This window comes from Prinia subflava, chromosome 14, assembly GCF_021018805.1.
Source record: "Prinia subflava isolate CZ2003 ecotype Zambia chromosome 14, Cam_Psub_1.2, whole genome shotgun sequence".
In the NCBI taxonomy this organism is placed as follows: Eukaryota; Metazoa; Chordata; class Aves; order Passeriformes; family Cisticolidae; genus Prinia; species Prinia subflava.
In genome coordinates this window covers 15222150-15249434 of record NC_086260.1, presented here as the reverse complement: position 1 = coordinate 15249434, position 27285 = coordinate 15222150, and the positions used below count along the sequence as shown (strand labels likewise).

Here is a 27285-nt window from a genome sequence, read left to right as displayed (position 1 = left end):
AATACTATCACAAACACTATGACCTTGTTTCAGCATTGTTTTTAGTTAATTTCTTCTTTTTTTGCCTCAAAATCATTTTAAGGTGATGGAGCAGATGAAAAATTTTAAGGCTAGATCATCAAAAGAAGGAAAAGGTTTTGAGTAGAAGTTCAACAAACCAGTTTCAGATGTAGCAGTTAGTCAACCAATACATCTGAGGATGTACTTTCCCCACATAGCACTGTGTAAATTCAAGATACAAAACTGAACTCAGTGTTTAGAAAGAGGGAATCTGTTGGCAAGAACAGCTGTATGTAAATCCATATTGGCAAAGGAGCAGGAGACTCCTTTGGAATAAGAGCACCAGGTCAGTGAGCTCTCACAGCATCCAATCTACCCATAAACAGTAATTCCTAATTAGCCCAAATTAGTCTAATTCCTCCTGCTGAAGTCAACCACACCAAATGCCAAAATACCAAGAGAATATGGCATAAAAGGCAGTAAGAGAGTGGATGGTAAAATTCAAGTCTCTTCTTTATTTTGAAAGAATTTAACGTTACAAAAATCCACTTGGAGCAGAAAACACCTGTCTCCAATGCCAACATCCATGTCACAGAAAAGTCATCCAAAACCAGCTGAAATGATATTCAGGCAGAGAATAACTCTGTCAGGCTAAAATCATGGGCTCTTCATCCAAACACCCTTTCACTTGCACAAAATATCAAAACACAGAAATAGAAAAGAAATTAAATTGTTGTAAGAGTACCTAAGCCTCCTTTAACGTGTTCCTTTGTCTATTTTAAGGGAGAAAATCTATTTTAACTCGCTACAGAATGCAAGACTTTCTACATTAGCAAAGAAAACTAAAACATGACTCAAAGCTGGGGGTAGAATTTCTGCTTCTCTTCATTTGCAAGAGACCTTGCCCATGCAGCATTTAATACAATGCACTCTGGTTTATAGGTTCTAAGTAATCAGTAAAAAGTAAGAACAACTTTCATACTGCTTAAAAAAATCTGTATTTGCCTAAGTAACCTGTGCAAGGGTTAACTCCCCCAACAATTAATGAGGTGTCAAGACAAAAAAAGGAAAAAGGACTGACAAGAGTTTTTAGATGATGTGGTTCTCAACAGAAGTCAAATGTAACATAAATGATAACTGGTACAAAGGGGACACAAGTGAAATCCAAAAAAAAAGATAACTGAATATTGTGATTACACTTTCATACATCTATTATTGTCACAAAAAAATTAAGAAATTATATAAACATATAGCCACTTTTAAAAAATGTACAGTTCTTATATGCAGCTGTACCATTTGTATCTTGCAGCAGTACCTGCAGGCTGCTTAATTTTGCTTCACTCAAAAAGATATTGCTCAAGTGTTCTAGCATTCTCCTATTTTCTTCCAAAGCAGGAACTGAATGCCAAGTTTTTAACTCTGCTGCTCTTAAAGATCATTTTCTGACAAATATTATGAAAAAAACAAAGCCAAAAAAAAATTAGAAAACTGAGGAGGAAAAAAATCCCAGCCAGGAGACAAAACAGAACAGAACCAGACAATGGATTTGGCAAGAGTGGGCCAAGGAAGCAAAAGAAGATAAACTGGTAGGGAGACTGAAAAATGAACAAACAGGAGACCAGATCCAGCTAGTCAGGAATGGAGGGAAAAGGCAGGAAGGGGTAGGAATTCCAGGAGCAGACTAAAGAACAACGGGAAAAGTCTGAACCTGAACATGAGGAGATTACAGCTTGGAAAGATGAGGAGCAGCCCAACAAGGGGATTGAGAAGCCAGGCCCTGGAGGGAGAGCACAGGCTGAGGCAATGGAGCAGGGGCTGCTCTCAGGCAGGCACTGCCAGCCCCAGCCCAGGCACAGGCCCACGGCCTCGCACTGGCAGCACACACAAGCACACAGGAAAAATGAAATTTGAAGGTGGTGTGGGGGAACAAGGTTGGGTTGTCAAAAAAAAAGTCATTTTCAACCCACTGACCCCACTGATCCTGTTGGCCACGTGGCTGCAGGGGTATCTAGAGACACAAGGCCAACAGGAGGCACGTGCAAAGGGAGGCTCAGGAGAAAGAGCTGCTTGCTTTGTTGCATCTTCTGTCATTGATGAAAACTTGTGTTTGTTTATGAGTACTGGCACAAGGTGAAAAAGGAGAAGAGGCAGGGACAAGACAGCAGTGCTCCAGCCAGGATGAAATAAAGTCTGCCACTACTTCAACACATTGCTTTCCAGTGTGACTATTAAGTTCCAAAACACTTCTGCTGTCATAAAATACTCATGAATAAAACAGGGCAATTTCCTCTTCTAAATCCCACTTCTTGAGAGCAGTCAACTGTTCTTTCCAGTTACACCACAAGCTTCAGTAAATTTATATGGAAATCTCAAAGCCTTTAAATAAAAAAATCAGTTTTCAGCAGAGAGTACTGAAGCCTGAGGTAACTCAATAGACATCTCTGTCCACCCATCTGTCGGCCCTTCCTCTCCCTCCCCAAGACCAAAAAATAATAGAAAACAAAAGAAAAAAAAAATTAAGAAATAATTAAATCAACTACTCAATGATAAAGATTTGTTCTCAGAACAGTTTGCTAGCAGAATTCTGTGCAATACTGCAAATAAATAATTTAATCACTTACTCATCATGTTACCACAAGAAGTTGGCATACTCCAGAAAATAATAAAAACCAGCATTCATACATTTAAGTTTTAGTATGTTAATTTTCTTAAGCCACTGTACAAATACACTATTCCATGTTTTTAAATTATATATTTTTAAGATATCAGTGAAATAAATCCTGATGCCAACATGGGAAATGGAATTGAGAGCTGAGAATCAGAAACAGGCAAATACTGGAGAGAGGTTGTGGGTGTGCCCTGCAGGCATTACCCACACAAACACATCTGAGGAACAATTATGTTAATTAAAATGCAACAGCTGAGATTACTATGTTACCTTAATCTTCAAACAGCTCAAACTCTCTATAATCCAAAACCTGGCTCTGTAAAGTTGTATTTGTGATGGTCCCTCCAGATGTTAAAAATCAGATGCCTTTTATCTTCTCTCCAGGATACAATAGGGATGGGAAGTGTTTGGGTTGGCCAAGGACACATCACACAAAGACACTGCTGCCAGCAATTCACATGAAAACCCAGCACTGCATTTAGTATCTCATATCCCACACAATAACCTGCCTTGAGCAAAAAAATCCCATCTTACCTTGACACAAACTTGCTCACATTTGAATCTTCTAGGGAGTCCATGACAATGCTGAGATCACTAACAACAGCAGACACTTTCTCATTGTTCTAGATTGGAGAAGTGACAACAAAGTATTTTAGAAACTTCTCTGGTGAGGAGAAAAATGTGCTTATTTGCATAGAAAAATAGAAAAAAAGTAGATAAAAATGCTGCTAAGTACTGTAATCCTTAAAAGTAGCATTTTTTAAATTACAGTTTGTGTGTGTGAACAGTTCCTTTCATTTCAAGAGCACTGTTATTCACAAGGCTTTTGGAATAATACCTGAGTTTGTAAGCATAAAGAATATATATATGTCTAAAGGAAGGTTCATTACTTCCTTTCACATCAATCCCACTTCTTTAAGAATCTTCTAATTTCCCAACACAGCCTTTAGCTGCCACATCTACCAGAAAATTCACAGATAAGATTTTATCTGTTAGTTTGGGGCTGTTTTTTTTAATTTTAAACCCTACAGTTTTGTCTCAAAGTATTTTCCTTTTTAACAATCACTGTTACTCAGAAATATGTGCAAGATAATAAAATTATTCTAAATTAACTAATAAGCTATTAAAGAACGAGAAAAGTTGGTCAGAGTAGAAATGAAGCCACAAAAGAAGTTCTCTTTCCTAGGCATTCTTGAACACACCAAAGTAATGGATTAGATAAAAGTGAATGAAAAAGCTTAAAATCATGGTTTGAAGAGCATAGGAAATGCCTCATTTAAACTTCTTATACCAAGTCACTACAAGCAGATGGGAATATCAGGAGAGGACTGCACACACGAATCAGCAGTGCCTCCACTGCCATCACTAAAGATGGGAAAAGCAAAGCAAGGCACTACAGAGATTCGTGGATGGGCTCAATAACATCAGGAAAAATCATTTCATGTTCAGAGCACAAGGTTCAATAGGGGGATGGAGTTGTGGAGAAGCTGTCAGCAGCCACAAGCTAACATGTCACCTCTTCTGAAGGGACTGCTGTGCCAGTGGGGGTTAACTAACCTGCCAAAATGCCATGGTGGGGCCAAATAAAAATATCTAAAAGGAAAGCTCCGGGCAAGAAAGAAACTTCTTTTAAATGATTGCTTTCCCAAAAGGCTTAGACTTGTTTTGGCTGATTTTCAAGCTCATGTCCTCTCCTAATACCATGGAGCTGAGTTAACCCTATTGTGACTTCACTATTAGAATAAATAGCTACAGTTAACAGTGGGAAAAACTATTCCTGATCTTCTGCTGCACTCCAACAGACCTGTTACCTGCTGGGCACTTCCCAGAAACAGCTGCCACCTTGACAGGTGTCAAGGTGTTGTTTTTTTACTCCCCAAGACAGGTGAAACTGGTTATAATTGCACTTTGTCCATGCTAATTTCAGCACAGGTATTTTGGATACGATGTACTTCCAGCAAATAAAAAAATCCACGCAAAAATTAACTCAAAGTGACGCTTTTACAGCCGAAGTGAGGGTTTTAAAGTACACACACACCTGGTATTCCCTATCATCAGCATTCAGAGTAGCCCAAAGTTCTGGCATTAGGCAGCCCAGTGCTGCCGCTCAGTGGTGAAGTGGCTGCAAGCACCAATAAACACCATCGGCAGTAAATTCAACAGTCTGTAACTCCCCGGAGCCCCACTGACACCAGAAAATGGCATCACGCTGCAGATGCAGCAGAGAGAAACATTCTAAGTGCAGTTTATTACAAGCAAATGTAAAGAGGCATCATGAAGACCGCAAGTTTCAAGTCACAAATGGACTTCAGAGGTTGCTCATTGAACTGAACTCTTGCAGTTTCAAAGGATAAAATCCATGTGTAGCTACCGAAATATTGGATTCCCAAATTTGTAATACGGCTTTTCTAAAGAATAGGAAGGACATCTTTACTGTTCACTCTCAGTTCCATCTCATTAAATGAAAACAAAACAACCCCAACAACTTAAAAGCTGAGCTGAAAAATCAAGTTTTCCTGATGTTAGAAATACCATTACAAAGTACAACTATTGCAAATTAGGACAGAAACTTTTTCCTCTGTTAACATCTTAAACTCTGTGCTAAGAACAGTCTTACAGAAGAGCTCCCTCCCAGAAAATCTGCAGTCATTGGTGTATAACTCGTGCCAGTGCTGCAAAGACTACTCACATTAACCAAGCACACACAAATACAACCAAAGGAAAAGAAAATCCAGACCAACAAAGAGAGCTGCTGAAGTCTGCAGTGTTTTAGCTTTTCCTCAGTTTCTTCCAGAGAGGTAACATTGGGCATCTTCCCATTTCCAGAGTAAAGTCTGTGACTACAGAATGAGAGCTGTGCTGGCTCAGGATGAGGCACCTGCAGAGCTGAAGGACACCAGGTGCTCCCAGGGCTTTACCTCAGTCTGCAAGGGCATCCTGCAGAGATGACAGGTGATAGAGCCTTGGCAGTACTGGGTTAACAGCTGCACTGGATCTTGCAGGTCTTTTCCAACCTAAATAATTCCATGGTAATCATTTTGTGGGTGAATACTAAGCCTGACCTTCAGAACTATCTTGCTTGGGTGCACATAGAATTCCAAAGTTGGGTCCAGATGTAAGAGCCAAAAGAACCCACTGAAGCTTAGATTAAACAGTTGAAGGTTCAGCTGGAAAAGGAAGCCCTGACATTTGTCCATTTGAAGTTTTGTTTGGAAGTTGTTTGTTTTTTTAAACATACACCGACCCTTACCGGCATTTCAAGGAGCTGGAATTCCAGTTGAAAAGAGAGGGAATGACACCTCCCTGACAATCTGTACCTCTGCACCGTCCTGTCTTGAGCTGTTACAAAATCAAATTAACAAAATAATCAGTTACAATTCTCTTCATTGACTACTGCATTTTTTCCCTTAGTCATATTTAAAGTCCCCACTGTTACCATTCCTCATGTAAAGAAGTTTAACATGTTAAAAAACTCCAACAACTTCTCCACTTCCCCCCTATGCAAATGACAACGCCAGTCTGTCACTTTCCCATTAAGGAAAGGACAATATTTACTCAGAAACTATTTTGTGAATGAAATAAATCTTATTGTATTTCAAAGTAATTGTCTTTCCGCTAACAGTGAATTAGATGAACTGCAACCAGTATGCTCAGCAAAAGGCACAAAACTTCTTACTTTTTTCCACTGTTTTCTTGGAATGACTTGTGAAATGAAACCCAGTAAATTCTGCTAAAAATGAGAGATCTTTTTCTAGACTTTCAAGCTCAGCTACCAGGTCTGACAGAGATTCATGTCCCTTGGTTTCTCCCTGAGTTTCTCTTTGGAGTGATTTTCTAGAATGAAGAAAAAAAATAAAATCAAAAGGGCAAAATTCCCAGACATAACATGGCAGTACAGCACTACCATTAAATAAAATTTAAATAAAATTGCACTGGCAATGGGATCTGATGGCTTTCAGACCCAAATCACTTTCCAAGGAGTCAAGTTTCTGTGGGATCACATTGCTGAAAACAATAAACTATTCTAACTTACATAAACTCATTCTTTCACTTCCAGGTAGACACAGCTTTTATTCCAAGTCTGGAGGTGCAGTGTCCATTTTGAGAAATGTGCAAAAACATGCAAGAAAAGGAAGCTAAGATGCCTTTACTCACTTAAGTGACTTATTTTATCCACAGAGTTCACATTTATTAACATGAGGAAAGTCCTAACACAGAAGCAAAAGCTTATTCCCAAACAATTTTGACAAAGAAATTCTAACAATCTAACAAATGAAGAAAGGCATACATGGATTGCAGAATCTCCTCATCAGACAAGAAGGTGGATTCTTGTCTGATCTCTTCATACTGTTCTGTCAACAGCCTGATTTCTTCTTCCAGGGCCTGGATTTCATCTTCATACTCTTGAAAAGTGCTCTCATCCATTTCTCAGAATCACTGCTACTGCACAAAACAAAATAAGGATTTTTCTCAGGAACAAACAAGGAACCAATTATTTAAAAACACAAATATAACATCAGGCAATTGTTTTAAGATACAGAGCACTGCCCAGCCTCCAGAGACAGAAGTTAAATCAGGGCTCCAATAGAGTCAAAGGCTTTAAGAACCTTTTTAATTAGTCATGATTTGATCCAGGGGTGCATCGAGCTGTTTTACATTTGCTGTAAGAGAACAAGAAGCTGCTCCACAGGTGAAAACCAACAGCAATCTAATACAAAAAGGGAATCCAGCTCTGGCCAATGGATCACCTGGGCTGAAGGGGCTCAGCTGCTCCTGACACAATCTGCCTTTAGAGTAAAGAGCGGTAAAGAGACACAAATTGCAAAGATGTTCCACCAATAATTTAAAAAGTCAACCTCAGTTTTCAGGAAAAATAACAATCTGACATTCAGCCTAGCTACAACACATCCAGGAGTCTGTAGAAGATATTATGCAGCTCAAAACTAATGTGCTGATATTTTTGACCAGGAAAAACCCCAACATTTAGTTTTGTGTGTTTTTAAACCACCCCTAGTCTATGTGCAAGTTCCACACTAATATCATCCTGTAAAAGGATTTTATTCATTTATTTCATAGAAAACAGTGCCTTTATAACACACATAAGAAAACAACATTGAAAGCATGCTTTGCATTAAAAAGTTGCTTACTGAATAAAGGAAGTATATACAATTAAATAATTACCCAGTCATCACCAGATTTTTTTGAACTGGATACAGTGAAGAAAGTCATGGTCATAATAAAGAGTACGGTGTGAAAAAGAGAAACATTACAACAGCCAGAACGTTACCCCAGGTCCTCTTTTAACAGCTGTAATATGACAAACTACTTAGAGCTATTTAAACTCAAGGACTTCATTAGGCTGCAAAAGACTCAAACACTAATTATGATTTCAAAGATTTTATATCTAGGAAAAAACACCCCTACTCTTTAATCAATTAAAACAAAACTTTTACAAACATTTCTCCCCTTATATATCGTACATGTATATATTTATAAGTATTTGTGCATTAACGGCACATATTTCACATTTCTACGTACCTGCCTGTTTACACTCCCGAGTATTTGACTTTATGCTGCCACAGGAGGAGCCGGGAATGGCTTTGGAGCGTTTGTGAGAACCGAACCGGTGCGTTCCGTGCCCGCTGCTTCCCTGCGGACCTTCAGACCTGGCAGGGCGATGCTGAGATCGTCCGAGGAGCCGGGGCCGACAGGGGACTCGCAGGGGACAGAGCTGCCCCGGGGCGGCTGGGTGCCGAGCAGCGCAGGCGGGAGCCCTGGAAAGGCCGGCAGCCACCGACACCTGGCCGTGAGGGAGGAGCGGAGGGGGCTGGTGCTGAGGGGAGCGCACGGAGCGGCGGGGCCGGCGCTGAGGGGAGCGCACGGAGCGGCGGGGCCGGCGCTGAGGGGAGCGCACGGAGCGGCGGGGCCGGCGCTGAGGGGAAGGGGAGTAGAGCTGGTCGGAGCCGGTGCTGAGGGGAAGGAGAATAGAGCCGGTCGGAGCCGGCGCTGAGGGGAAGGGGAGTGGAGCCGGTCGGAGCCGGCGCTGAGGGGAAGGGGAGTGGAGCCGGTCGGAGCCGGCGCTGAGGGGAAGGGGAGTGGAGCCGGTCGGAGCCGGCGCTGAGGGGAAGGGGAATAGAGCTGGTCGGAGCCGGTGCTGAGGGGAAGGGGAGTGGAGCCGGTCGGAGCCGGCGCTGAGAGGAAGGGAGCGCTCAGGGCCAGCGCGCGCCCCGCGCTATTCGAACCGCGCGCCAACCCACGAGCCTGGGCGCTACCACTGCTGCTACCCGAGCGGGGGGCGCCGGCCGCCCCTCCCTGCCGAACAACAGAGCCGCCCGAATTTCTTGTTATAAATGACAGGGAAAAGCCTTGCTTTGTCGGCTGTTCCCTTGTTGACGTTAATTTCTTACTCACGTCTTCCACAAAACACCCCTGCTTCTCTTCCCGGTTGGTGAAGTTCAAAGCGTCCGCTGCCACAGGACCCAGCCCCCGTGTTCCCACCACACTTGTCCGGCCGGAAACAGGAACCCGGCAGAAGCGAGCAGCCGATCAGACTCCAGCAGCACAAGGAAGCGGAACGCTGTTTATCCCCAGTGACGGCTGGGAAGAGTTGTGAGGGGGAAGGTAAGGCGGTGGCACTGCGAGGCTCGCACATGGCGGCGGTGAGGCCGGGCCGGGGACGCCTCCGGGGTGGCGGGGCCGGGGGGCTCCCTCAGGCCGGGACTCCCTCGGGCCGGGGGCTCCCTCGGGCCGGGGATTCCCTCAGGCCGGGGGTTTCGTCAGGCCGGGGGTTTCGTCAGGCCGGGGGTTTCGTCAGGCCGGGGGTTTCGTCAGGCCGGGGGGCTCCCTCAGGCCGGGGGACTCCCTCAGGCCGGGGGCTCCCTCGGGCCGGGGATTCCCTCAGGCCGGGGGTTTCGTCAGGCCGGGGGGCTCCCTCAGGCCGGGGGGCTCCCTCAGGCCGGGGGGCTCCCTCAGGCCGGAGGGCTCCCTCAGGCCGGGGGTTTCGTCAGGCCGGGGGGCTCCCTCAGGCCGGGGGCTCCCTCAGGCCGGGGCTCCCTCGGTATCTCCCGGGAGGGGAGGGTTGGGCTGTGGGCGGCTCGCGTTCCCTCCGTAGAGAACCCTTGGGTTATATTGTACAGAGCTATTTGCTCTTATTCTCGCTCATACATTTACATGGCTCAGGGTTTTAAAAAACCCCAGCGCCTGAAGCCAGGTTTCCTGCAGCAGCGCGGGGTTTGCAGTCACTGCGCTGGAACAGAGCGTGTTACCTGCTGCAGATCAAAAGAGTGCTCTGCTCGTAAGGTTCTTCGTGGCTTTTTAGTGCGCTGATTTGCCCGTTTCGTTGTTCTAATCCCTTTAATTTCCGTGAACTGTTCTGTCTCCCTGCAGAGGAGCGGAGTGCGTGTTCTGGATGTGATACCCTGACTTGGCAGCATGGACAAGGAACAAGTTGTCAAACGTTTGTATGTTGGAGGGCTTGGCCACACCGTGTCCAAGGCTGAGCTGGAAGAAAGATTTGGCAAGTTTGGGCGTGTTTTGGAGGCAGAAATTATTACCAGAAAAGATGATCAGGGTAACAGTTTTCTTTCATCTTTTAAGAGTTACTTGCTGTTCTTTTTGGAGCGTGAAATGGAATTTTTGCTTTAGAGACACTTCAGTTCTCTAAAGGAAATTATAAAACTACACAGAAATTAACTTAATTTTTCTCATTCATCAGGGAATCCTATGAAAACTTTTGCTTACATCAGTGTTAACATTTCTGATGCAGATCTGAAAAAGTGTAAGTATTTTTTTTTTTAAATTTTTGTTTTTGAGCCAAGTTACATTGCTGGTAACTCACCCCGTGCTGTCACATCCAGCTGTGATCACAGCAGAGCCTCTTCCATTCTCTTGCCAAGTGCATTTTATTTTCTTTAAGCTGCAGTTTTATGGAAGCTGCTCTGCTGAAGTTCTCAGAATTTGCTGTGAGCAGGTTGAAAAGATTCCTTGTGCCTGAAGCAGGTGATTTGTGACTTTCAGAGGCTCACAGAATGGCCTGGCTTGGAAGGGAATTTAATGATTGTCTCGCTGCAGCCCCTGGCGTGGCAGGGACTCCTTCCCCCATCCCAGGTTGCTCCAAGCCCTGTCCAGCCTGCCCTGGGACACCTCCAGGGATGGGGCAGCCACAGCTGCTCTGGGTACCCTGTTTGTTTGTTCTGAGCCGTTTATGAACAGGAAATGTGCTTCAAATGCTTTCATCAGGTCTAGAGAAGGCTGGAATTGAGTGATGTGAGCTGAAACCCAGGGGAGGAGCTGATGGAAAGCTGCTTTTGCAATGTGCCCTGGGGAATGCTGCCATGAGGCACTTTTGAAATGAAAACTTCAGTTTTGGATGTAAAGCTTCTGGTTTGAGATTTGGATATTGGCCCTGTCAGATACAACCCTAACCCAAGTGAGCAGTCAGGTCATGCTGAGGGAACCTCAGGCTGTCACAGAAGGAGGCCTAGTCAAGGATGTGCTTTTTTCTAATGTAAAAAATACTCATTTCCCATCTCTGTTTTGCAGGCATGTCAATTTTAAACAAAACAAAATGGAAAGGGGGCACACTGCAAATTGAGTTGGCCAAAGAAAGCTTTTTGCACAGGTAGAAACCAATCTTTTTAAATTTATGTTGTTGCTAAAACAACCTTTTTTTATACACTCTGTGGGCTGTTGGTTTTGTTTGATGCTGTAACAGGTCTGCATCATTAATCCCTCAAGGGTGATGGGTTTTAATTACCTGAGCAGTGAGTGGTTGCTGTTCTGGGGAGGGGATCACTGCCAGCTCCAGCTCTGGACCTGGCACACATTTTTCCATGTGGGATGTTATTTCTGCTCCAGGCTGGCCACAGAGAGGGAGGAAGCAAAGCTGCAGAAGGAAAAACCACCCAGAAATGACCAAATGTGTCTGCTGGAATCGCTGAAAAAGACAGGAGTTGTGGACTTCCACATGAGAGCAGTACCAGGTACAGAGGTGCCACATCATAAGGTATGGTGGGGCAGATGTGTAAGAGAAATAAAACAGCAAAAAGCAAGCTCATTGCATCTAAATTCATGCCAAATTTATGCTTTATGTAAAGAAATTTCATTATTAAGAGTGACAGTCCTAGCTGTGAAAAGAACTCTGAGGAAATACCTCATGTGCAGGCATGGAGAAGGCTCCTGTCATTCTTTGCAATAATAATCAAATAATCTTGATCATGCTGTCCACTCTTGCCATGAGAAATGAGGAAATGCTTTGTTCCTCATTTATATTGGGAATGTGCTTGTGTCACCCTTAAAGGCTTGCAAAGGGAATGTGTGACTGATTCCTGTGCACCACTTAACTTCTGGTGCCTGGGTTGGGCTTCAGGACAGGATCAGGATCTGCAAATGCTTACAAAAGTAAGAATAAACTCAACATGTAAATTTAGGCAACAAAATTTATATTTAGTACAAAGATTTCAAAAGTGTTTGCTAAGCACACAATGGTTTGTAGGGATTTTTCTTTTTTTTTTTGTGAGAAAGGGAAAAAGAGCAAAATAATAGTGGTCCTGTCTTTGTAGGCACCACTCTTAATAAATTAGAAACCCTGTATTAAAAACAGCACTTGTAAAGAAATTCAGTTCTTTATTATCACTCTTCATTTGTAGATTGTTGAAATATAGGGTTTTGCTTGGTTTTGTTTTGTTTTTGAGAAGGAGGCTGGCCAAGTTGCATGGTAGGGCTCACTAGAGAGAATAAAACAAAGAATTAGTCACATGTGGTTCTTTATTAGTATTTTTGTTATTCAAGAATAAACATTTGTTTTATTCCAGAGTTACTTCCACTCTCTGGGGGTTTTTTTAACACTGATTATTTTTCTTTTCTTTTAGAAATGGGTCGTTGGAAAATTTGGCAGAGTCTTGCCTATCCTGCACCTTAGGAATCAGCAAAAAAATAAAATATCCTTTTTGTTTGGCCCTGAACACAATTCCCTTCCTTCGTTTGTCATATGGAAAAACAGTTGCTTGACAGACCTAATTTTCCTCCTCTGTCAGGCTTAATGTAACTGAATCCCCAAGTAAATCCTGCAGTGAGTGTGTGTGAGTGGAATAAGTTGTTTTATAATGCACTCAGTTGCTTTAAAGGCTTATGGTCATGACAGGAGAAAGGATTCAGTCTGTTCATAAAGCCCTGAGTCTCCTGAAAGTGCTGGGCTCTTTCAGATCCTTAACTCAGACTAACGTGGTGAAATACGACCCCTCCAAGTACTGCCACAACCTGAGGAGGCTGGAGGCAGACGAGGCCCAGGCTGCTCCCGTGTCCCAGCTCACCTGGAGGCTGGAGGGGGGAGAGGAGAGCAGGGAGCGCCGACGGGAATTCCCTGCGCTGGATTTGGAACCCCCGGAGAAGCGGAGGCGGCTGGGCAGCGACGCCCTGCGGGGAGCAGCTCTGTCCTCTGCACGTCCAGAACACACAGACTCACCACAGCCAGGCCAGAGATCAAAACACAAACCTGGGGAGCAGCTGGAAGTGCCTGCAGCCAGGAGAATGGATGGGAAAATACCAGGGAGAGGTTTATTATCAAATCAGAGCAGTACTGGTGGAGTTACAGCCAAAAACAATGTCACTGTTTCTGATAGTGACATTGATTCTGAAGAGGAGATCAGAGCAATGGTGAAGAAAGAGACAGAAAGACTGAAAGCTGAAAATGCTGAGACTGAAAGTGAGCACTTGGAAATTGTTGGGGATAATTTTGAATTAAAATACAATAGCCACTGGTCTTTAAACAATTTGGATGCCGTGAAGAAAGCTAGCAAAGGAAGTAACAAAGAGAAAGAGACTGTGGAGTGTGATAATGGTTATGATTCAGCAGATACAGATGAAATTATTGCTGAAAGTAAAACTCCAGAAGACTCTAAACAGGGGAAGGTGAAAAATAAAGAAATACTAGCTAAAAAAAAAAAAGGTTCGGTAAATGGCTCCTCACTGAAAACATGCAGTTTAAAAGAAAATATTGAAAGAAAAGGGAAAGTTAAAAAATCCAGAATTGCTGCCTTGCAGAGTACAGCAGAGACACGTGATGGTGACAGCTCTTGCTCAGAGTCTGAGAAGGGGGAGTCTGAAATCAGCTCTGATTACGAGTCCATGATGCAGAACTGTTACTGCTTACACCTCACCTTGGATGACCTGAAAGCACTGGCTACAGAAAGCACTGAGGCATCTGCAGAGGGGTCAGGCAGTGAACACAGTCCTCATCAGTCCAAGGATAAGTCTGTAAATAAACTAAAACTCAGTAAATCTCACCCTGCAGTTAAAAAAAGCCCCATCTGTCCTGAAGATGTGCTGGCTGATATTTTAGCAGGGGAGGAGGATGCTGTTGAGGAAAGCTCCAAGAGTCAAAATAATTCACATTTGAAATATCAGCCCTTCAGAGGAATGGGGTCCCTTTGTGTAAAAGAGTTAAGTAAGGACAGCACTGGGTTAAAGAAGAAGCCTGTAGAAAGTTTGGGACTTGAGGACTGTACATCTTATGGTGGGGAGGAGTCATCTAAAAATCAGCGAAAGAACCATTCCTTGTGCTCACCTGAAGCCAGCAGCAAAAAGAGACAGGAGGTGTCTGGTGAACAGCACAAGGAATTGTCAGCTGCTGCCTCCTCAGCAGGTCAGAGACTTCAGCCTGGTTCCAAGCCTCATCTGCAAGGGAAGAACAAAGGAGTGAACTCTCTACGAGACCGAAATTCAGAGCACAGAGCTGCTGCCAGTACTGACCAGGGTGGTGGGAGCAGTGACAGTGACAGTGACGCTGCAGGAGCCCAGGAACACATTAAACAGCAACCAAAGAGCCCAAAACTGCCTTCCAAAACATTAAAGAGGAATACAAGCAAAAAAACTCCAGAATGTGAAGGTAATAAAGGTGAGAATGAGAACACAAGCCTTGTGGAAGATAAGGAGCTTTGTCTTCGTGGTGCTGCCTCAAAGGAGCCCAGTACAATAGAGAGACAGCTCCAGGACAACCAGAGGAGGCTGGCAGCTCTGGAAGAGAGGCACAGAGAGAGGGAATTACAGAAGAAACTCATTCAAGGAGCTCTTTCAAATCTGGTAATTACAATTTCTACCTGAATAGTCCATAGTACAAGGTAGAGGGTAATTGATACATGTGGAGTGAGATGTTTTAAAATCGTCATTTGGAATTTCTGATGACATTGCCAGTTTTCTTTTGAGAGTATACAAAAAGCTGCATACCTCCTCTCTGGAATACCTGTAGAGTTGCAAGAGGAATAGCAGATTCCTCTTTTTTGTCATGGAAATGTCTTTCAGATAGGCATGTCTGAGTGCAGCAGGTATTTGATGTGTTTGACTCTTCCCTAGGACAGGCAGCCAGCAGGAAAGCACAAACACATCATATTCGATTCTGATGTGGAAGATGAAGCTGCAGTGGATGAGATGTTGAAAAAAGATGCAAGTCTGGGAAATGAGCATGGAGAAGTAAGTGTTACTGGGAAAAAATCAGTGTGATGTAATCAGAAAGTTGAATTTTTGTACTGAACTTGTAACAGCCGAGTTTCCTTTTGCATGGGTATTTTGCCTGTGTAAAACTGAACAGTCCTAACTGTAAAGCAGAATTGTAGAAGGTGTGTGGACAAGGAAAGATTTGAAGCACATTGATCAGGAAGGGAGCTGGTTGTGCAAGGAATCTGCCTTTCAGCTAAACTGGAGAGCACATGAACAAAGTTGGTACTGATTTACATTCTCAAACTTCTGTGAACAGCTGCATTTCTCTTCTTTTCTGTTTGTGTACCTAAGGATAAGGCAGCTCCCAAACCTTCGGGCAGACTGTTTGATAGCAGTGAGGATGAGCAAGAGGACACGGACGAGGAGCGATTCAAAATTAAGCCCCAGTTTGAAGGCAAAGCTGGTGAAAAAGTGAGTGAAGCCATCACTGTAATTAATTTTTTCTCTAGGTCTCCATAACACCACTTTAGAAAAACATAACCTGTATCTTTTCATTCTTGCTGAATATGATTTTTATGAACTTAAAACAGAATTCCCTTAAAGGAAGGACATAATGTGAGGTGGGGAGTGGGAGGAGTTTCTCTGACATTGCCATTTTTGTATACAAAGAAATTACTGGAAAAGGCATCAAAAGCTAAAGGTGAGGAGTATGTTTCCATTGTTACAGTAAGAAAAAAGTTACTGAATGATGCTTTTCTTCTCCAGTGCTTAACAGCATGTGTTTCATTTGTTCAGCTCCTGCAGCTGCAGTCCCGCTTTGGCACGGACGAGAGGTTCCGCATGGATGCTCGATTCCTGGAGAGTGACAGTGAGGAAGAAGGTAAAGCTGATCATTTCCTGGCTCCTGGAAGCCATGGAGCCTTTCTACAGCCCGTCCTGCTTTACTGGGATCTTGTAGAGCATCTGGTTGCACAGTTGTGTGCTGCAGGCAGGGGATGGGTTAAATAAATGCTCTGATTTTGCCGTTCAATAGATGCCTGTGACATTTCTAATGAAAGGTTTTCTACAGTGCAAGGCAGAAAACCTTGAAGTAGCTTCAAGGTAAAGGAAGGATGTGTTCATAGATGTGAGCTCTTCTAGTACTGTAGTAAATGTTATGCATCCCACATTACAGGCTTAGCAGAGCAAACACAAAAGAAAAATAAATGTATTTATTTTTCTCTTAGCAGAGACAAAAAGCCCGAAGGCAGATGAAGAAGAGGAGCTTGCAGCAGAGAAAAAGAAAAACCTGCAAATACTGGGAAGCGTCCTGAATATCAACCTGGAGCAGCTCAAGCCAAATAAAACAGCCTCGAGTGGGAAGAAATTCAAGTATGAATCATCCACTACCAGTAAAGAAGGTTTAGGAAGGCTAAGGCTTTTTAGGGAGAAAGCTGAAAGACCCTGAAATCTTTGAATTTTGGAAAATGGGCACAGAGGGTTCTTGTGTGTTGTTTTGGGGTTTTTGCTCCTCTGGACTATTTGAATTTATGCCGTGTTTGGTACTAGAAGAAATATATCCCTGTTTTTATGGATGGCTGTATTTATGTAGCTCCACAAAAGATTATCAGGTGCAAACTCACTGCATAACACACAAGTGAGGGCCATGTTTCATCTGAAACATCACAATGTGATTAAATCCACATCTGCTTACATATTTCTTCACTCAGACACTTACTAGAGGCTGCTTTCTAACTGCCAGTTATATTTTGGATTAATGTGGAGCTTTTTTGGTAAAGAAACCAATGTGAATTTTGGTCTGACTATAAAAGCTTTAGGTAGCTTTCAGTTTGTATTTAGAAAGTACAATGGTGCTTCTTTTCCTTTCTATTTTTATAGAGATATGAATGCCCTCCGTTACGATCCAACAAGAGAGGACCATGCAGTTTTTGAAAGGAAACCAAGTGCTACAGAGAAGGAGAGGTAGTGTTACAGCTTGGTAACTAATTGTGGTGTTTATTCCCACGGAAGGAGGGTTATAGCAACAGACTTAAGTTTGAAACGATGCAGATTGCTCTGATCTGAATTTAGTTCTCTCTGTGGTTGCTAAAATCAAGATATAATATATTTATATATGAATTGTGACCACTAAAATCAGTATGTAGTGTCATCTTTCCTTGCTAGTCCATCTGTTTTCTGCATGGCATTTTGTGACCTCACTTTAGGTGAGCAACATCAATGCAGGGACCTTGAGATTAGCAGGTCTGTGGTAAAAGCCTAAGAAATCTGTGCTAAATACCATGATTTCTGTGATACCATGTATTAACTGAAAAGTTCCTCAGGATGGGGCCAATCAATTAGGACTCCTGTTCCTGCCTTTAGACTCCAACCTCAGAGGTTTCCCCACTGCTCACCCTTGAAAGTGAACCACTCCTTAGCTTGGATACGTTTAGGGAGACACAAAGAGCCAGGTGGCTCCTAGGGAAGCTGTCCTGGAAAAGACAAGGACAAATAGAAAAGACAAATAGATTTTTGCTATCCTTGCTATCCTCAAACAATCTCATTTCAGTAAAGCCAAAAAGAAGAAGAAAGAAGAGACTGAGACACTGCCTCGAGTGTCTGAAGAAGTCTATTATGATATTGCTGCTGATTTCAAGGACTTGTTTGGATCTTCAAAGAACAAACCAGAAAAGACTGAGGAAATACCCTGGGACAAAGAGGATGTGCAGGACTCGGCCCCAGATGACCATCAGGGACCTTTGCCTGAGAATGACACAGCTCAGGAGTCGACTGTTTTTAAGTTTTCCTTCTTTGGAGACACAGAGGAGTTGGGCACCAAAGAAGGTAACAGCTGAATGGGTAAGAGATCCCTAGAACAAAGGGGAAAATACTCGAGCAGAGATTTAGCTCAGAAAATCTGGGAGGACAATATTCTGTCCTTCTTAAATCTGTGTTCTCTAGTGTCAGTATTTCACTTCAAAGGTGGAATTTTTTTTGTCAACTAGAGGAATAATCTGGTTTTGGCTTTTTTTCTTTTCTGGTGCTGTTATTGCAGAGCCTTATGTACTTGGAACAATAAAACCAGTGAAAGTCACGTGGCAAGAGGATCCACGTTTCCAAGACAGCAGTTCTGAGGGTGAAGATGAGCCTGAGACATCAGAAATGGACAATGACCAAGAAATGCAAGTTCCCTTTCTGTTTGTTTTCTATTTGGTTATTGTAGTTGGATGCTGTGGGAGTATTAATAGGAGCACTCAGGAAATGGGAACTGACATTGCACACTCTGAGCAATGAAAGTCATCTTGGAAAACCCTTCTGCTGCAGAGTCAAAACTGCCGGCAGCCCATTTGATGTGAAGTTGAATATGGAAAGAGATGAGTTGAGCACAAGAAACTACTGGGTGGTTTTGGTTTGACCAACCCCAAACTGAGTTTGGCCAAAAGCCAAAGACCCAGTCAGTTTTCTTTTAAAAAGTGGGGGTTTTGACAGAAGGCTCTATTTGGTTACTGTGGAATTAAACTCTTCAATATATACCATTTCTCTGAAGCACTACAGCTTTAACTCGTGTTCATGCAAGTTGGCAGTACCTTTTAGGATGCTAAAATCCCTTTGTACTTCTCTAGGTTTCTTTCCTTACCACGCACAGAAACTGCCAGATTCTTCTTCTTCTCCAAAGATGATGAACGCCTAAGAGGTACAACAGAACTTTTCCACCCCCTTTTGTGGTGTTTTTTGTTTGTTTGGGGGCTTTTTTTGTGGTTTTTTGTTTGTTTGGTTGGTTTTTTCCTTTTCTTTTAAACCCTTACAGGAATTTAGTAAAGAGGGAAAAAATGCTGTCTGGTTATGAATGTTTTGCAGTCAAAATTTGCCATCCTTGTGGTCTAAGTTGTGGTAGAATCCCATGTGAAAGTCCAGGTGCAATAAAGGCTGAGCAGCTTTCTGGGTTTTCTTTCAGATAATTGCCTAATAGGTATCTGGGCTCTCAGAGCTTACAAAAAATAGTCACTTGACAGGTCACCTAGAATTTTGGATCCTTTCAGGCATATATATAATCTTAATGTACTGCAGTCTTCCAGCCTATCTGATTTACAGAACGGAGATCTCAGTCCTTAGCCAGCATCAATTCTGGGGGAAGATGTGGGATTTTGATTTTAATGAAACAGCTGCTATTTCACTGCAGTTTGGATTTCAGCACGTTCAGGAAACTGCTGCTGCCTTTCATTTTTCTTAGTACACCAGCCTACAGTACAGAACATTTCTGTTGGAGCCAACATGTGGTGAGGGGGCAAGAGAATAGGAAGGATGTGAATAATAGAGCTTCTGACCTTATTGCTGTGTTGTTCATGATTGTTAGAAGCAGCAGCAAAATCAGAAGTGTTTCACCCTATTAACTGGTTCTTTGTTTTGTGCAGAGGGCCCAAAGTTATTTTGTAGATCAGCAGAACTCAGTGAAGAAAAAGAGAGTTGGGAGGAAAGACGTAGATTATTGCTTGAGGTGAGTATGTAACGTCAGGTAACTGTGACTGAAAGCTGAGCATGGGGAGGGAAGGAAGCTGTGAATGTGCAAGCAAAATTCATTCAGGACCTTGGGAAGAGCCTGAAACTTTGTTAACTACCTGGGAACAGAAGTTTTTTAATATAATGGTGTGTATGACTTCACATTGTGATGTCCAGTCAGGAAACCATTAAAAATCTCTGTTATGTTAGAGGGGCAGCTACTTAACTGTATGTAAAGAAAGTGTTTGAAAGAAACAGTAAATTCAGAAACATCTCCTCATACTTTGTTGGATTTTCACTATTTTCAGGAATGCCGGAAGAAGCACAAGGATGCCAAAAGAAAAGTGAGAGCAAAGCAATAAATTTTCTTTTACTGATCAGAAGCTTTTCCCGTGTCTTACATAAGGGGGTGAAGCCACAGAGTGTGGGAGGTGCTGAAAAGACACAGAAGGGCTGCTCATGAATATCAATGAGGCCGAGGCACTCACGCATATAAAAGCCAGACACGCCATTTTGTGAGCCTGAGCCTCTGGTGAGCAGAGAGAGTGCCCCTTGCTTTGTACTTTTAATGGCTTGGAATTCAATTGTATTTATTCATTGTCCAGGCTCTGAGTTGTTTCTAACACTGTCAGACACAGCAGCTGCCAGTGGTGAGTCCCTGTGCAGGAACGCTGCAGTCTCCTCCAGGTGCGGGTCCTCTCTGTGTGGGACAGAGTGTGGGGAGTTTGCAGAACAGGCCCAGGGACACGAGGGCCCTGCTCCCTGGTGAGCCCTGGGTGAGCCCTGCTCCTGTCCCTGTGGCACTGAGCAGCACTGCTGTGTGCTCTGGCTGTTCCTGCGCTGATTGTGGGCAGGGAGAGGCAGTGAGCCTGCAGCACAGGCCCGGGGCACAGAGGTGTGGGGCCTCTCTGGGCCCTGGGCAGCCGCAGCCCTGCTCTGCCTTCTCCTCCCGTTGTCAGGTCACACTGACACACGGCCTGAGCCCAACCTTCCAGTTTGTGACCAAGGGAAATCTGCTCCTCCCGCTGGCACAGGGCAGGAGGTCAGGGAAGGCGATGCCCTGGGAGAGAGGCGTGAGCAGTGCAGGAAAGCCAACATCACTCCAGCCTTCCAACAGGGCAGCAAGAAGGAGCCAGGACACCGCAGGCCCATCAGCCTCGCCTTCATCCCCACAAAGGTGACACAACTGCCCCTCCTGGATGGCCTCTCTAAGCCTGTGGAACAACAGGAAGGGAAACCCATGCTTGAGCAATCTGACAGCCACCTCTGCTGCAGGGACTGGCTGCGTTTGTGAGGGGAGAGCAGTGGCTGTTGGCAGCCGGGACTTCAGCCAGCCTTTGTCCCTGCCTCCCATCACACACTCCTGAGGCAGCTCAGGGAGAATGGGGTACAGAAGTGGACAGTGGAGCCCCAGACTCAGAGGGCTGTGAGCTCAGAAGGCCGTGCTGGGGCCGCCCTTGTTTGCCTCATTCCCCAGTGACCTGGCTGAAGGGACGGAGCGCTCCCCCAACACATTTGCTGATGGGACAGAACCAGGAGCAGGGGCTGATGCACCACGAGGCTGGGCTGCCCTTCAGGAGACGTGGACAGGCTCGAGAGTTGAGCAGAGAGGGACCTCATGAACAGGGGAAAGCCTCTAGAAGAGCTTGAAGCTTTGTAATCACCAGGCACCAAAAGTCTTCTGCTATAGTGGAGTGTATAAGGTGATGTGGTGATGTCCAGTCAGGGAAACCACTCCATCTCTGTATGTTACAGGACCACTTCCTTAACTGCATGTAAAGAAAGTCTTTGAGACTAACTGTGAATTCAGAAATGTTGCCTAGTATTTTGTGGGATTTTCACCTTTTTTTGGAATGACAGGTGAAGATTAAGGATGCCAAAAAGAAAGTGAAAGCAAACCAATAAATCTTTCAGAGATCAGAAGCCTTTCCTGTTTGTTCTTTGAGTAAGTTGCCAAACAGTTACTTCTGAAATCCTGTCAAGATGTAATGGGAAAAAAAAACTGGCCCAAAGTGTTAGCCTGTGTTTCTGAATAGGAATGTTTGTTGTGTCAGTTCAAGGTTTGTATCAGGGTTTGGGGTTTTTTTGTGTGCATGCTTTGAATGTGAGTTGCTTCTTTGCAGGACTTTTAATAATTAGATCACGTACTGAAGACAACATTTTACTGTGTCCTGCTGTCCTGTGCTGAACAGGGTTGAGAGGTAGCTCTGTGTCAGTGTGTAACCTGACAGAGCAGCACCAGAGCAGTGCCCAGGGCCTGGAGAGGCAGTCACGTTCCTGGTGCTGAGGACAAAGTGTCCCTAGCTCAGGATTGTCTGGCCAAGCTCTTCTGGCTCCTCCTGCTTTGAGCCCTTGTCGAAACACAGGTTCTGTGCAGAGCCCTGGGTGCAGCTGCCCAACTCAGCCCTTTTCCTCTGCCTCCTCCCTGCCTCCTGGGTAAAGGCATTCCCTGGCACTGCACCAGCTGTGCCTCCCTCTGAGTTGAGTGAAGGCATTGCCTTCCACCCAAGGTGGCTCTCCCATGGAGATAGGAGAAGGATGAACTCTTGCTGCCCCAGCATCGCGCAGGTGCAGGGTCTCCCTGCCTGCCAGCCCTTGTCTCATTTCCCAGGCATCCCCATGACTGTTCTAGAAATCATTGATTTTCCAGGAGCATGTTTGCAAAGACATGAAGGAGAAAAGTCTACAAGAACTGTTTGTGCTTCTGTTCTTGATTTTTTCAGTGCATTTGCTAGTAGGAAAGCATGGACCAAACTGGCAAAGTTCCTTTAATGTGGGGAGAAAATCTTCCTGCATCTGAGTCCAGGACTGTTGCAAGCTCTCCAGTCAGATGCCCACAGGAAACTCCCATTGAATTCTCCAGGTTGCCACTGAGTCAGTGTGAAAGATGAGATTTCTCAGGACCTTAATACTCATTTCTCCATTTAATATGAAATGTTGAAGTTGTTGCTTCATAGGATCGCAGGATAATGGAGGCTGGGAGAAAGCTGTGGTGGTCTCCAGCTTTATCTCCTCTTCCCAGTGGTGATCAGCACTGGTGTCAAATGAGGTTCATCTTAGTTTTCTCTAGAGAGGTCTTGAGGAAAACGTTGGTTCACCTAGAGCAGGTTTACAATCTCTCCAGTGCAGGAGACCCTGCACAAGCTCTCTGGGCAACCGACTGCCAGGGGCAGGAGCAGAGACTTCCCCTGGCAGGGGCCAGAGCCCTGGCATGGCACTGCCTGAACAGCTCCTTTCTGCCTACAAGGCCACCCTCGTTGGCTGCCCTGGGGCCTGGCACTGGACCCTGCACTTGCTGCAGGAATCCTTGCCCTGGTTCTGCGCTGACCAGAGGCTCAGACCCATCTCAGAGCCTCAGTTCCCAAGGGGGCTGTCTCAGGGGGGTGGGGGGGGACCGAGGCCATGGCTGCCCCAATTGTGAGTGCACGATGCTGATGTCAGCATGGCCATTGTGACACGTGTGACCAAGGTCACAAACTGGAAGGTTGGGCTCAGGCCGTGTGTCAGTGCGTCCTGACAACGGGAGGAGAAGGCAGAGCAGGACTGTGGCTGCCCAGAGACCAGAGAGACCCCACACCTCAGGGCTCTGGGCCTGTGCTGCAGGCTCACTGCCTCTCCCTGCCCACACTCAGCGCAGGAACAGCCAGAGGAGACAGCAGTGTTCCTTGACGCGACGACAGGAGGAGAAGGCGGACAGGAGCAGGGTTCACGCAGGGCTCACCAGGGAGTAGTGCCCTCGTGGCTCTGGGCCTGTTCTGCAAATTCCCCTTGTTCTTCTTTCTGCCACACAGAGAGAGCACCAGCAGCTGCAGCAGACTGCAGCGTTCCTGCACAGGAACTCAGGCTGACAGCTGCCATGTGTGACAGGAAGGAGGAGGCCCCTGATGCCAGGGAGCCAGGTGAGGCCAAAGCAGCCCTCCCACCCCCTGGGGCCCAGAGCAGAGGCAGGAGGTGCTCAGCCATGCCAGGGCTGGGAGCCTCCTTCCTCCCCAAGGGGACCCAGCTGGGCCAGAGCCCAACTCTTGGGACACCCGTGCCTGCAGTGGGCCCTGCTCTCCAAGGCTGCAGGCCTGGCCATCAGGCAGGCAGGCAGGCAGGGACAGAGCAGCCCTTGGGGTCGATGCTGCAGGCCAAGAGCCCTGCAGAGGTGCTCATGCCCGGTGCCATTGGCTCTGTCCCCTGCAGCATGCATGCTGTGTCACCGCACGGAGGCCGACCCGGACATCTGCGGTGACAAACTGGAGAAGTTTGGGCTCTGTGCCCACACGTTCTGCCTGGTGAGTGGCACTGGGCACTCCCTGCAGCATTGCAGTGGGCAGTCCCTGCCACTCTCACCTTAGCAGCTCCTCCCCTTCTCTGCAGTTTTTTGCCACTCTGCTTTTTCGGCAAGATAGTGATCAAGTTGGACTCCTGGGCTTTCTGCCTCAAGATATCCAACTTGCAGTCAGGCGGGCAGCACAGAAGGTGAGAGCCTGACAAGAGCAGGGAGATTTGTGCCAGGCGAGGTTTGGCAGTGCTTAGCCCAGACCCCACCAAAGAAAGGCCGGCCATGCAGCCGCCTGTGGGACAAAGTCTGGCTCCCAGCAGCTCCACAGAGGCTCTGGCACAGGAGCCTCCTCCACCAGGCGCCTCTGTGGGCTCAGACCCAGCAGTGGCCACATCCTGCGCCCTGCCCGGAGCTGTGGGGCTGCCTGGGGGGGCCCCGAGGCCGCTGCTGATGGAGCTGCTTGGCTCTCGGCAGCGCTGCTGTGTCTGCGGCCAGAGCGGGGCCACCATCATGTGCTGCGAGGAAAACTGTGACAGATGGTTCCACCTGCCCTGTGCCAAGGAGGGTGGCTGTGTCACTCAGTACCTCACCCCATACAGGTACCTCCTTTCCACTTCTGGCTACCCCTCTGGAACATTCCAGCATTTCTTACTTTGCCCATCCCTTTGGCCCCAGCTCCTACTGCTCTGAGCACCGTCCAGAGCAGGACGTGCAGGAGACTCCAGAGCCAGACACCAAATGCCCCATCTGCCTGGAGCCTGTGGAGGATAGAAAGACCTTCACCACCATGGTGTGCCCAGCGTGCAAAAGGGCCTGGTTCCACAGGGACTGCATCCAGGTAGGAGCCATCCCCTCTGCCCCGGGGCTCAGCAGGTGCTCAGCAGCACCAGGGCCTCGCTCACACTGCTTCTGTTTGCCCTGCAGGGACAGGCCATGCGCGCTGGTGCTTTATTCTTCCAGTGCCCCCTGTGCAGAGATGGTGAGGCATTCGCTGTTGAAATGTTCCTCATGGGGATCCGCATCCCCTTCAGGTTGGTGTCCTTCTGCCTGGCTCACGAGACTGGAGGGTGCAAGTGCTGTGCTGTACCAGGCCCTGCCCTGCAGTCCTGACCCTGCCCTGTCCCCTGAGTCTGGGCTTCAGCTTCACACACAAAATGGAAAAGCACTGGAGGAAGAGCAGGGACATCGTGGACCTCCATGAGGGCAGGGCAGCAGACACTCATCAGCATCTCCTTCCTCCATCAGACTGCCAACATGGGAGGACAACGATGCCTTTGCCGACCTAGAAGAGAGGCACAGCTGGTGCAATGCCAGGAAATGCCTTTACCCAGGAGGCAGGGAGCAAGCAGAGGAAGAGGGGTAAGTCAGGAAGCTGCACCTGGGACTCTGTGGGGAACCTGTGTATCCATAAGGGCTCAAAGGAGAAGGAGCCGGAAGAGCTTGGCCAGACAAGCCTGTGCTGGGACACTTGATCTTCAGAGCCATGAACCCATTTGCTTCTCCAGGCCCTGGGAACTGCTCCTGTGTTCCTCCTGTGCTGCTGAAGGCACCCACAGGCGCTGCTCTGGCCTGAGGAACCGCATACACCACTGGGAGTGTGACAGCTGTGCTGGTCATGGCATGGGTATGAGGCAAAGCAGCCAGCTGTCCCTGGGCTGGGGTCAGTGCCCAGCCATTCCTGAAGGGCTGGGGACACTGCTCTGGCCCAGCCTGCCTTGGGCCTGGGGATCCCTTGACATTCCTGCTTGCCCTTACAGTCTCCAGGGTTGTTCCAGAGCTCAATGGCCGTAGCCTGACCAGAGAGTTGGGACTGGAGCCTTCTCATGGCTCTGCACAGTCGCAGGGCAGCAGCCCCAGCTCTGGCAGCCCGGGGCCATCAGGTCTGACTCACCAAATTTTGTCTCCAGAGACCAGAAACCGTCGCAGACACCAACGTGCAGCATTACAGCAGTTGCTGCCATCTTCCTCTCCGGACCCTAGCAGCCTCAGCATGCAGAGTCAAGCAACATCACAGTCATCATTCAGCACATCCCCACACCCTGAGCACAGGGTCCATTCCAGATGTGCTGGGCCCGGCCGCAGGCGAAACCGCTCTCGCCAGCAAGGGAGGACCCCAAATCGACGCGTCAGGTCATGTCCCCGTGACAGGAGAAGCAGGACAGGACCAAGGGCTGAGAGGCCCAGGCGAAGGGGGACAACATCGCGGGCATCCCCCGGACGCAGCCACTCCCGCCAGCAAGGTCAGGCCCTAAGTGCACCTGCCCAGACAAGGAGTCACCAAGACAGGAGAAGCAGAACGCGACCAAGGGCTGAGAGGCCCAGGCAAAGGGGGTCATTGTCACAGGCATCCCCCAGACGCAGCCGCTCCCGCCAGCAAGGGCAGCCCCAGAGTCCATCTGGCCGGTCCAGGAGCCGCTCTGACAGGAGCAGGAGGACAACACCAAGGGCTGACAGGCCCAGGCGCAGGGAGACACCCTCAGGGACGTCCCCCAGACGCAGCCGCTCCCCCCACCAGCGTCGGGCCTCGAGCCCATCTGCCCGGTCCAGGCGTCGCCAGGACAGGAGCAGGAGGACAGCAAGTGCTGAGGGGCCCAGGCGCAGGGGGACACCGCTGGGGACGTCCCGCAGGGGCAGCCGCTCCCGCCAGCCACGTCGGGCCTCAAAGCGGCCCCTGAGCAGCAGGACCTAGAGCCATCTTGGCTTTCTAGTCTGTTTGCTGCCAGAAGTGAAGGTGAGAAAGGTCAATGCAGGCACCTGGAGATCTGCAGGTCTGTCAGAAACCCAGATTAGCTCTTGATGGTAATATTGGCAGGAAAGGAATTGGTGCTAAATACCATGATTTCTGTTACCATGTATTAAGTGAAAAAGTTAATTAAGGATGTAGCTAATTAAAAAGGACACTCATTCTTGCATTTAGACTCCAACCTCAGAGGTTTCCCCACTGCTCACCCTTGAAAGTGAACCACTCCTTAGCTTGGATACGTTTAGGGAGACACAAAGAGCCAGGGTGGCTCCTAGGGAAGCTGTCCTTGAAAAGGACGTGTGCTGTGTTGCTATCCTCAAACAATCTCATTTCAGTAAAGCCAAAAGGAAGAAGAAAGAAGAGACTGAGACACTGCCTCGAGTGTCTGAAGAAGTCTATTATGATATTGCTGCTGATTTCAAGGACTTGCTTGGACCTTCAAACAACAAACCAGGAAAAAACCCCAGGAAATACCCTGGGACAAAGAGGATGTGCAGGACTTGGCCCCAGATGTCCATCTGGGACCTTTGCCTGAGAATGACATAGCTCAGGAGTCGAGTTTTTAAGTTTTTAAGTTTAAGCTGCTTTTAGCTTTTCTTTCCTTGGAGACACAGCGGAGCTGTGTGTGTTAATTGGTTCTTTGTTTTGTGCAGAATGCCCAAAGTTATTTTGTAGATCAATAGAACTCAGTGAAGAAAA

The 27285-nt window shown here is 46.6% G+C and overlaps 3 protein-coding genes across 8 annotated transcripts in view; 2 read left to right on the top strand and 1 right to left on the bottom strand.

The window, feature by feature from the left end:
• Positions 1 to 9164, bottom strand: part of CENPP (centromere protein P) — a 117375-nt gene extending 108211 nt beyond the window's left edge. For 2 of the 5 annotated variants that reach the window (XR_010082318.1, XM_063411861.1), the window contains exons 1-5: positions 8207 to 8537; positions 6957 to 7111; positions 6345 to 6502; positions 5919 to 6007; positions 3203 to 3291 (exon numbers count right to left, since the gene is read on the bottom strand). Coding sequence is in view for 4 of the 5 variants with exons in the window: in XM_063411861.1 (XP_063267931.1) it covers positions 3203 to 3291; positions 5919 to 6007; positions 6345 to 6502; positions 6957 to 7093 (473 nt within the window). In the remaining variant the exon portion in view is untranslated. Of the gene's footprint in view, positions 1 to 3202; positions 3292 to 4225; positions 4612 to 5918; positions 6008 to 6344; positions 6503 to 6956; positions 7112 to 8206; positions 8538 to 9079 lie in introns of those variants that run through there. The other 3 variants (XM_063411859.1, XM_063411860.1, XM_063411862.1) reach the window with 3 other exon arrangements.
• Positions 9165 to 9279: 115 nt separating this feature from the next.
• NOL8 (nucleolar protein 8) lies at positions 9280 to 19959 on the top strand. 2 transcript variants are annotated; one of them, XM_063411672.1, is made up of 17 exons: positions 9280 to 9327; positions 10055 to 10238; positions 10383 to 10445; positions 11210 to 11288; positions 11525 to 11672; positions 12538 to 12606; positions 12890 to 14746; positions 15017 to 15133; positions 15452 to 15571; positions 15896 to 15980; positions 16330 to 16471; positions 16979 to 17062; positions 17649 to 17923; positions 18135 to 18261; positions 18703 to 18773; positions 19492 to 19574; positions 19885 to 19959. In XM_063411672.1, exons 2-17 carry the CDS (start codon positions 10100 to 10102, stop codon positions 19936 to 19938), a joined length of 3513 nt encoding a protein of 1170 aa, XP_063267742.1. In that variant the 5' UTR covers positions 9280 to 9327; positions 10055 to 10099; the 3' UTR covers positions 19939 to 19959. The 2 variants fall into 2 exon arrangements, with proteins under 2 accessions (XP_063267742.1, XP_063267741.1); XM_063411671.1 differs by having other exon boundaries at positions 16327 to 16471.
• Positions 19960 to 24040: 4081 nt separating this feature from the next.
• Positions 24041 to 26627, top strand: LOC134558248 (PHD finger protein 7-like). The gene is made up of 4 exons (XM_063411912.1): positions 24041 to 24442; positions 24519 to 24681; positions 24768 to 24874; positions 25089 to 26627. The coding sequence occupies exons 1-4, from the start codon at positions 24126 to 24128 to the stop codon at positions 25204 to 25206; spliced, it is 705 nt and encodes a 234-aa protein (XP_063267982.1). The 5' UTR covers positions 24041 to 24125; the 3' UTR covers positions 25207 to 26627.
• Positions 26628 to 27285: the final 658 nt, after the last annotated feature.

Excerpts from the sequence above, each read along its gene's own strand:
- LOC134558248 (XM_063411912.1), top strand. The coding sequence starts at position 24,126 with ATGCAGCCGCCTGTGGGACAAAGTCTGGCTCCCAGCAGCTCCACAGAG. Across the intron at positions 24,443-24,518 it reads CAGTACCTCACCCCATACAG|CTCCTACTGCTCTGAGCACC; the intron begins GTACCTCCTTTC and ends CTTTGGCCCCAG. Across the intron at positions 24,682-24,767 it reads TCCACAGGGACTGCATCCAG|GGACAGGCCATGCGCGCTGG; the intron begins GTAGGAGCCATC and ends TTTGCCCTGCAG.
- NOL8 (XM_063411671.1), top strand. The coding sequence starts at position 10,100 with ATGGACAAGGAACAAGTTGTCAAACGTTTGTATGTTGGAGGGCTTGGC. Across the intron at positions 16,472-16,978 it reads TCGAGTGGGAAGAAATTCAA|AGATATGAATGCCCTCCGTT; the intron begins GTATGAATCATC and ends CTATTTTTATAG. Across the intron at positions 17,924-18,134 it reads GGAGTTGGGCACCAAAGAAG|AGCCTTATGTACTTGGAACA; the intron begins GTAACAGCTGAA and ends CTGTTATTGCAG.